The sequence below is a fragment of the Poecilia latipinna genome, unplaced genomic scaffold (genome assembly GCF_001443285.1).
Source record: "Poecilia latipinna isolate Pla-1442-1.1 unplaced genomic scaffold, P_latipinna-1.0 Scaffold473, whole genome shotgun sequence".
Taxonomy (NCBI): Eukaryota; Metazoa; Chordata; class Actinopteri; order Cyprinodontiformes; family Poeciliidae; genus Poecilia; species Poecilia latipinna.
In genome coordinates, this window is record NW_015113089.1 from 271,249 (window position 1) to 281,064 (window position 9,816).

The 9,816-nt window shown below is 36.3% G+C and overlaps 2 protein-coding genes and 1 long non-coding RNA gene across 4 annotated transcripts in view; all 3 read left to right on the top strand.

Moving 5' to 3' along the window:
* The first annotated feature begins 216 nt into the window (after positions 1-216).
* Positions 217-2,493, top strand: lamtor2 (late endosomal/lysosomal adaptor, MAPK and MTOR activator 2). Of its 2 annotated transcripts, none has more exons than XM_015039480.1 (4): positions 217-448; positions 1,116-1,278; positions 1,356-1,445; positions 1,812-1,856. In XM_015039480.1, exons 1-4 carry the CDS (start codon positions 381-383, stop codon positions 1,839-1,841), a joined length of 351 nt encoding a protein of 116 aa, XP_014894966.1. In that variant the 5' UTR covers positions 217-380; the 3' UTR covers positions 1,842-1,856. The 2 variants fall into 2 exon arrangements, with proteins under 2 accessions (XP_014894966.1, XP_014894965.1); XM_015039479.1 differs by lacking the exon at positions 1,812-1,856 and adding an exon at positions 2,067-2,493 and having other exon boundaries at positions 219-448.
* Positions 2,494-3,544: 1,051 nt separating this feature from the next.
* Positions 3,545-9,816, top strand: part of rab25b (RAB25, member RAS oncogene family b) — a 13,767-nt gene continuing 7,495 nt past the window's right edge. Inside the window, exons 1-2 of the mRNA XM_015039478.1 lie at positions 3,545-3,916; positions 8,467-8,662. Coding sequence (XP_014894964.1) covers positions 3,880-3,916; positions 8,467-8,662 — 233 coding nt within the window. The 5' untranslated portion in view covers positions 3,545-3,879. The remainder of the gene's footprint in view (positions 3,917-8,466; positions 8,663-9,816) is intronic.
* On the top strand, positions 7,302-7,510 carry LOC106951780 (uncharacterized). The gene is made up of 2 exons (XR_001425866.1): positions 7,302-7,341; positions 7,386-7,510. It is a non-coding gene; the product is annotated as an uncharacterized LOC106951780 (long non-coding RNA).

Consider the following 9,816-nt stretch of genomic DNA (forward strand, 5'->3'; position numbering starts at 1 on the left):
CCATACGAAATAATAATCATAAAAATAATATTAAGATAACTTTTATGTCTTTATTAGAGTTTATTTTAGATCAAAACAATTTAGTGGGAAAAAAAAAAGTCTGCACAATAAACCTTTAAAATCACTGGAAACGGTAAAGGAGAGCGCTTTACTGTCTCCAGTACAGGAGGCCGCTCATTTACCGTTTCCGGCTTTAATTTCAAAAAGACTCAGTTACCCAGGGTGCATTAGGAGAGAAACAGGAAGTGCCAGATGACAGTCGAATCAGCTGACTTGACTGTGTCTTGTACGCTGTTTGCGACTCTTTAAGGGTTTTTTGTTTAGAATATATCGAGTATATCGAATAAAACAGGTTTTATTTGTTAGTTTAGGAGGCTGAAATGTTGCGGCCGAAAGCTTTGACGCAGGTGCTGAGCCAGGCGAACACCAACGGAGTCCAGAGCACTCTGTGAGTACGGAGCTAGCATCAAGCTAACCAGCTTTACATGGGTTTACAGCACTGCCTGTGGTTGTTTTTCACTCACATGGTCTGTTTGTTTCTTATTGTTGAACTAGATTTTATGGCCTTTCTATGGAGTTAGATTTGTTCTCTTTGAGGAATGACTTTCGAAATCATGATAACATTATAAATCTGCAGCATCGTGTCTTTAAAATGATGTTCATAGCTACAATTTGACTGTTAGATTTTGAATAAGTCGAAGTCCTATAATTTAATACATATTTATTATTAATATAGTCATTTTATACCTATTAAATGTATGTTGTGTTATGTAGATGCATTCTTTGTTGCCAATCATCATCAAGGGTTCACTAAAGGAATGTTGTTACTGCATTTTAGGCAATAAATATTATTTAGAAGAATTAATGTAATTAATTATTTGCATTTTTGAAATGTATCTAATATTGTATTAAATGAAAAATCTACAGAATGTGCCAGTTTTTATCCAGATAATGATCAGAGTAATTACTAGAATAGTTGCTAGCACAGTCCTATTTATATCACAAAACACTGAGTGGAATATGTTGCACACTATTATATGTCAAAAGAAAATATCACAGTTAATGTTTACCTCATAGAATGCAATAAAAACTTTAATTTCTCTGCTTTCCCACAGTTTACTCAACAACGAGGGTTCTCTTCTGGCTTACTCCGGTTATGGAGACACCGACGCCCGCGTCACGGCGGCCATCGCCAGCAACATCTGGGCCGCCTACGACAAGAATGGCCACCAAGCCTTCAATGAAGACAACCTGAAATTCATCCTCATGGACTGCATGGTGAGAAACACGACTGGGATGTGAAGGGAAAAGGTGCGCATGAGTAGATTTAAGCAGTTTTTTTCTGTGTGCCTCAGGAAGGAAGGGTGGCCATCACACGTGTTGCCAACCTGCTGCTGTGTATGTACGCTAAGGAGACGGTTGGCTTCGGGATGCTTAAAGCCAAGGTAAGACTTCACATATTCATCCCTGTAAAGCAAAAGTTCATCCTGAAGCAGATTTTTGTTTCAGGTTCAGCAGTGGAAAGAGTTAAAGTGACTATAAGATTCTAAGTAATCCTATGTTTCCTTTAAAATGAACTACAATGTGCTAAGTTTTCTCAAGTTGACATTTATCTTGATCACCTGGATGTTTTATTCATTGGTTTTATATTGGGGTGAATTCTCGGAAAATTATCACTTTATGCTCATATTACTGCAACATTATTCTAGTAATATTACAACTTTGTTCTCATAATTTTCAATTTTATTTTCATATTGTCACTTTAGTGATTTTATAACTTTATTCTTGTATAATTTCCACTTTATTCTTAGCCTGGCCCTAATACAGGAAGTAGGAAGTGATCAATGTTACATTTTTATACGGGTTAGTAAACGTTATGAGTTGTTATTCTGTTAAATTAATTTTATGAGCAGCTTCTTGCAGAGACAGAGATTACTCAGGTTCTCCAGACTGACAGTCTGCAGGTTTGCAGCCCAGCTGGAGTCTGATCCTGTTCACTGCAGTGTGTGTGTGTGTGTGTGTGTGTGTGTGTGTGTGTGTGTGTGTGTGTGTGTGTGTGTTTACAGGCAGAGGCGTTGGTGCAGTATCTGGAGGAACCATTAACCCAAGTGGCAGCATCATAGTTCTGCTGTGGCTCACCTTTCCTTTCCTTCCTGGAGTCTGACAGAAGGTCACCTGATCCGGGTCGCTCACCAACTGAACACACAGCCCAACATGGCGGCTGAGCGCTGCTCTTTGCCTCCTTGGTGTTTTTTTATTATTATTTACCAGATTAGATTTCAGGAAGAAGTCATTTGTTGACCTGCTACAAAGATCCAGTTTTCTCTGTCAGCTTTGCTGTTTAAAGCAGAACTGCAGCCTTTTCTACTCACTTGCAAATACATTGTGGTGAAGATTTGTGGGGGTTTTTGTCTTTGTCTGAAAAATGTAGCTAAGAATATTTACCTGTTCTAGTTCAGAATTGTTGAATAAAGAAGATTCTAAGCCAGAAAACCTTGTTTTTATTTTTAAGTCGACGACGAGCAGCTGTACAAATCTGAGGTGAGCCGTTTTGTTGTAGAGCTAAATCATTAATTTTAAAAGGTTTATTAAGCCTGAGAAACTACTGGCTGTGGTAAATTTACTTATTTGTAGATTTTATTTATTTTTAGAATAAGTCAAATATTGTAAAGAAAATGAAGACAGATTTGAAAGCTGAAATACCAAGTCGACACATCATAATAAATATTAAGGTATATTTAGTGTCTGAACTATTAAAATAGGCCGCTGCAAGTGGTTTTAGAGGCGTTTTTATTATTCCTTTTAATTTTTAATTTACTCGTCCCTTCTGTTTATTTTTAGACATTTTTGTGTATTTGTATTTTTTTTCTCATTTATTTCTTATTTTCATTTGAAATCATTTAATATTCCATCTAATTTTAATTCAACTATTTCCCTTGTCTTTATCTAATATCCCATCCTTTTATCATTATTACAACTTTATTCTCGCATTGCTATGACTTTATTCTCCTATTAATTAGTTTTTTTCTGGTAATATCACTTTATTCTCATATTATCACAACTTTGTTTTTGCATTATTACGATTTTATTCTTGTATTAGTGTAAATGCAAGAATAAAAATCAAATTTAATATAAAAATTTGATTTCTGCAAATTTTTGACTTCAAGATGAGAAACGTCCTTGATTTTTCTATGAAATACCTGATTAATGTCAAAATGTGTTAATTTTTTGAGTAAATTTTCGACTTTTGAAACTTAATTTTTTTCTCAAATTTCTGAGATTAATCTCATAATTTCTGAGTTTTTGGCAGGAATTTCCTTCTCTGTTTTATTTTCTATTTATAATTGCCCTAACTCAGTCATGAGAATAAATTTGTTCAATTGAGCCTAAAAAAAGGAAATCTATGTCTTTCCTTTACTAAGGTACACATGAAAATTCCTTTATATGTTTTTCAGTATGGTGCATTCTGTACCCACCATTATTTTCTTTATTTTAGTTTTTTATTGCTATTACTTTCTTGGCCTTTTGACGCAGGTGAGGCGCCTCTGAGTCAGAGGCGCCTCCTGCTGCTTCCTCCAGCAGGAGGCGCCTCGCCGCCCCTCAGGTGTTCCTACCTTCCCCTCATGTTCCGCCTCTGTCGCGCTGCAGCCCCAGCCTCAGAGCCGCCCACTTCCAGCCTGGAACAACCTGGAAGTGCCGAGCGTATCCTGTTCAAACAAACCAGGCTGTGTTACCTGAGGCAGAGCAGGAAGCTGCATGTGGCCGACCCGTTCTCTGCCTTTTTAACGCAGCAGGACCTGAGAAGCAGGCTGGTTCACCTTACATCCTTTAACCTGAGGCTGTAACCAGGTAACCAGGGACAACCTGGATGGACACAACATGGGCTCAGATGAAGCTTACAACTTTGTATTTAAAGGTGAGTTCCTGTCCTTTACTTCTCATCCCTGCTGCATTCTCATTGTGTTTCTCTCTTGGACTGTGTGCTGTTAACAGAACACCTAATGACTGGAGGAATAAACAGCCAATCACTGATTAGAAGAAGAAAAAATCATTTCTGCATATCTTGTTTTTGTCAAATTTGACTTCAGGTGGAGGAGTTGCATCACTACACTGCAGTGACGTCATCTGCTCATTACTGTTCCTGAAAATGTCCTAGTTCAAGTTATGTTGCACTCATATTAGTAATGCAAAAATAATACAGGTAGTACAGGATATCCCTTCAGATGCAAACAGAGCTTGCCTATCTTGTATTTTCTGCAGAAACGTATCACTCTGAACAGGTAGGACATGTAATTCAAGGTCCTGGAGCTCAATGATGCCTGACTGATAAATGAAAGATAAGTTGGAGTTTTTAACAACTGAATCGCTTGTTTTAACAAAATTAATTCTAATTCTAGAAAAAACCAGAGGTTTGAGCAACATTCAGGTGTAAATGTAATAATTAACTGATCATTAACTCAACGCTCAGGTGGAAGAAAATGTTGCTTGTCAGTAAACTAGATAATTTATTGGACAATTTCCAGCCCATCTCTGTCGTTCTGCAGCAGGAAAGATTATTCTCATGTGCAAAACATGTACAGCAGCTGTCATTCCAATTAGGACTGGACATCAGGAAAAATTACACACAGGTTAACACTCAGGTAAACTTACAAAAATCACACAAGCTTAATTTCAGTCTCTACAGGCTTCAGTTTATATTTTATATGTGAACTTTCATTACAAGTCGGTTTGAAACAGACAGCGGAAGTGTGCTTAGCTTGGAAGAATCATGACTTAATGTTACAAAGTTACATCTAATGAGAACCGTGTGGAGAGGCACCATGTTTGGAGAAAAACAAATGCAGAAACGCTTTTTATTAACTGTCGACTGAAAAAGAAAAGAAACGAGTCATCAACGGTCCAGTTAAAGCCCAGAAATAAGTAGAAATAATTATCTGAAAACCTCACTGCATATGTTAAGACAAAAACACAACTTCACATTTATTCGGGATATGAATAAAAGACAAAAATTTATAGATATTTTTGAAATTTTTCTGGATAACTTTTAATGGAGTGTAATCTGACTTGGTGTTGCACAACAACATGGACGCTCAGTAACATGGTCGTGTTTTAATAGAAAACCTTCATCTGCATCCTGTTAGTTTACCAACGCATGTGTTATTTTTTTGGCAAACCTAATCTTTACAGTCTACTTTGAAATTAAACCATCTGCATTCAATTTAAATTACTCCAAAAGTTTCAGTTCCATTTTTGACCCTTTAAAACAAGAAAGAAAAAAAAAATCGCTTAAAAATTTCAGTCTACATCTAAAACCAACCCACAGTTGCCACAGTTCAAGAGGATGGTGTCATAAAAAACAACATTCTTTAGTTTTTTTGGTTGTAAGTAAGTTCAGACTTTAGAAACCCGACTGATTTGCTGGATAGCATGAAAGCTAATCACTTAAATCAGATCATTTCAAGTTTGTATGGAATGTAAACGGCTCAAAAGTCAAAGTTCTTCAAATAGTATAAGCTTTATTTACTCTGTGATTCCAACAAGTAAACAAGTAGTGATATGCAGTACTGATGACAACAATTACAGAATAATTCTTGTTTTTAGCAGTAGAGAGGCCTCCTGCAGCAGCAGCAGCTGTCAGCTGAAGTCCTGCTCTGAAAGTCATGAAAACAAAGACGGGAAAAATGTGAGCCTCACTGCAACATTTCAGGTTCTTCCAGGTTTCTGCAGGATCAACAAACCCGACCGACAAACTGCTCCAAGGTCACCTGTCCTGCATTTCCATAGAAACTAGCTGGATTGTTTGCCTAAGGAGTTACTCAGTAGCAGAGAAAATGAGGAAAAACTCACTTAAAGCAGAAGATTGCACAATAACTTATAATCAGTTAAATCAGCTTGTGAAGAGAAGCTTGTAAAATATTCTTTAAATAAAACTCAGACCTTATTGGACAAACAACTGATTGAAAAAACTGATATTTTCTTTTCCATTAATTTTAGAGGTTCTTGAATTTAGGTCATATTTTACATTTTACTGCCTCAAATTTCTGCTGGATATTCTGAAAGCTGCTTTATTATCAAACTTTCTATTACAAAGACTGACAATAATTCACATGATTTTCTATCAGAGTTAAGTGGAACTAGAGCAGCTACAGATCCTTGGCAAATGCATGCAAAAACACACAATATAATAAATAAAAACCTGTAAAGAAAGATAATGTGAACTAAGAAACCAGTAAAAGTCCAGATCCAGTTCTATAAATCTAAGCTAAACTTCTGTGCTGAATTACCCTAATAATTTACATTTAATGGCAGCTATACCTATAAAATCTAACGACGCAGGCAACTCTTCCTCCCATTTGTTTGGCTGTAAACTCCCAGCAGTTAGCATGTTTGGACTACATTAGCTTACTGACATCTGGTGTTAATTTAGCCCATCAATAAATTTTAGCTCCAGTTTACAAAGCAACATATTTTCTTTCAACAATTGCTCTGCTCTTATTTCTGTTTTCTTACATTACGCGGTTGTTTGTCCTCCAGCATCACGTTTTTCAGAAACATCATTGCTTTATTGTTGCTATAACAACATGAAACAGGCTAACAGCCAAGGTTTTTAGCACCAAGTTTTTATTTATTTAAATTGTCTTTTGTCTTGTTTTCCAGATTTTATTTGGTATTTGTTCAAAAAATACCATATGGGGGGAATTTAATGGATACCTTTAGCAGTTAGCTACAGGTGTAGCATTTAGCATCTGCTTGCTAACATGTGACAATTTATCTCCAAGATCCAACACAACACTCAAATTTAAATAGAATAGAGTAATTTTATTGCCATTATATGACATAAATAAAATGGCAGAAGCATATACCTTATAAAACAATCTAAAATAAGCAAAGAAAAAAATAAAATAACTCACAGAGAAGGCAGTGGACACATGGACACCACCACCCTTTTACACTGTTCTATTTTTAAAATGCAAATCCCGAGTAGATGAGACCAGAAATAGGCTTCAGGTTAAATATTGTCCTTCTAATTTGACTATTGACTATAACACCCCTTCATGATTTTCTCATCATTACTTTAATCAATCAATCAATCAAATTTTATTTGTATAGCACATTTCAGCAGCAAGGCATTTCAAAGTGCTTTACATAATTAAAATAAAAACAGCATGTGACAGTGAATACACAGTGAGAAAGAGAAAGAGATTTTGAAAAAGATTAAAAAAGATAAAACATTAAAACCCGCACCCCTTTTAGGACTTCAGTTAAACGTCGTTTAACTGGGGCTCTAACCCTCTGGGACTTTAGTCAAAAACACCGTTTGACAAGGACTCCAACCTCTAGGTTTTTAGTTAAAACACCGTCAACTGGGACTCTAAACCCTGTAGGACTTTAGTTAAACATCTTTTAACTGGGACGTTTTCCGGGGGGCTTTATATCATTAAAACGTAAACAGTGAGAAAGAGAAATAAAAAGAAATTAATAAATAGATAAAAACTAAAGATAAAAACATCGAAGACATCAAAACTCACACTCTAATACTTTACCCAAATTCTGGTGAAATGTGCATTAAAAATAATTCTCGTTAGGGCAAATTCAGTGTTCGTTGGTTCAAAAGACAATATGTTTTCACTTAACTAACCTAAGGTAGAAATCCATTTAATTTAAAGCCATCTGTCAGTTTCACATTTCCTCTTTCTCAGGCGTTTAATACACAATGTTACAATGTTACTTGTTCAACAAGTAACATTTAATTCTAGGAGTAGCTGCTGGGTTTGTCATCATAACCCATCCCAGCATTAAGCTCTAACTTTAACACATGCATGTGTTGCTTCTGTCTCTGGTCTGGACCAATTAAGCCAAGCCTTTTGGATTGTTTTCTGTTTTCTGAATCAGCGTCTTATGACCGAAAGCCAAACATTAGTCAGTGAAATGTGCAGAGGGGGTGAGCCTGTTTACCCTGCAGATAGGTTCCACCGGCCCAGAGTAAAGGAAGTAGCTGCTGAACTTGTTCCACCTGATTCTGACCTGCCTTACCCCCATGCTGACTGTTTGACGAGTCCGGAAACAAAGCCTCATTTTGTTTGACATCCACATCTTTGCCTGATTTTTCCTCAGCCTTCCTGGAGGGAAGTAGAAACTGCATCCTGAAAGCCTCAGGGACAAATCTTTTCCATACCTGTTGTGCAATTGGTGGCTTGTTTGAAATTATAGCCTCTACAAAAACCTAATTAGTAATCATGTTGCTTTGGCTCAGTTTTGCAATATTTCTCTGTGGGCTGAGGTTTAAACAATTACTGTTTCTTAATGGTGTTCTTATGAAAGTGTCAGACAGCTAAGACTCCAGATTTATGGCGTAATTACATTTGGAGGGCAACACCCATCCAGTAGCTTTAGTTCAGAGCTGTTAGTGGATGTGATGGTTTGGCTTTGAATTAAAAAATAAAACTCTGTTTGGCTCTTTTCTAGTGGTTCTAATTGGGGAATCTGGTGTTGGGAAGAGCAATCTGCTGTCCCGCTTCACGAAAAACGAGTTCAACCATGACAGCCGCACAACCATCGGGGTGGAGTTCAGCACACGGACGGTGCAGCTCAACGGCTTCTACATCAAGGCCCAGATCTGGGATACGGCCGGCCTGGAACGATACCGGGCCATCACTTCTGCGTGAGTACCACCCAACCCGAATGAGCATTTATTAGCACATGATGGGCCTTTAATGGGGACCTGTTATGCAAAATTCACATTTTGCATGTTTCATGCTTCTATTTGGGTCTCAGCTGCTTCTAAAGACAGTAAAAGTGCTTAAAAGGGCAAAACTGTGTGTTTTCCAGACACATAACAGCATTTTGTAGCATAACCAAGTAACAACGTCACCTTCTGCTTTATAAAAATGTTATATATATATATATATCAAATATGACATAAAATAAATTTCTTTCCTCATTTACCGACTTGCAATTGGGCCTCTCTCTCTTTAAAACCTGAAACTCCGCCTTCAGGAAGTCATAACAAAATGGCTCTTCTATTGACACTTTAACAACTTTTTACCAGCGTTTCCCTGACAAGCGGCTCATGTAATAAGCGCAGCAGATGCACACAACATTTTCACACACAAATATCCATACAACACATAAGTCAATTTCAACATTAACATGTAAGATGCAGAAGATTAGCCAAACGTCACATTTTACAAATTGCACACGTGAACCTAGATTCTTTTTAAAAATAAGATTTAATAAAAATGGGATCTTGGTGATCTTTTTATGTTGTTTTTAGGTAATTTATTCCATTCCTGAATTCCTCTGTAAGCAACAGATTTTTGGAGCAAGTTTGTCTTAGCACAGTTTACAATTTATATTCTATAATTATGAATAATCATAAAATATACATAAATAATTCAGTTGGTATGACTTTGTTTATAAATATGAGCTTATGTTTTTAGTGTCTGGAAAATAAGCCATTTCAAAAACTTCCTAAATGAGCCGTTTCAGAAACGGCTCTGTGGTACTGGGCACAGAGCCGTTACCTAGCAACCCAGCCAAGCCCAGCCTCGTTACCTAGCAACCAACACTGAGCTTCAGCAGTCGGTTGGTTTTACTACTGTTTGCTACACAATGGCTGTTGGAAATCATCAAGTCAAAGTAATCATGGGGCAAGACATTAATTAGAAATTAATGATAAAAAAGAAGTAACAATAAAATAAACCGATAAATAATTCTAATTATTTTATGTTTTATTTATTTTTGGTAAAAAAAAAAAAAAAAAAAAAAAAAAAAAAAAAAAAAAAAAAAAAAAAAAAAAAAAATAAAAAACCAGCT

Excerpts from the sequence above, each read along its gene's own strand:
- lamtor2 (XM_015039479.1), top strand. The coding sequence starts at position 381 with ATGTTGCGGCCGAAAGCTTTGACGCAGGTGCTGAGCCAGGCGAACACC. Across the intron at positions 449-1,115 it reads AACGGAGTCCAGAGCACTCT|TTTACTCAACAACGAGGGTT; the intron begins GTGAGTACGGAG and ends GCTTTCCCACAG. Across the intron at positions 1,446-2,066 it reads TCGGGATGCTTAAAGCCAAG|GCAGAGGCGTTGGTGCAGTA; the intron begins GTAAGACTTCAC and ends GTGTGTTTACAG.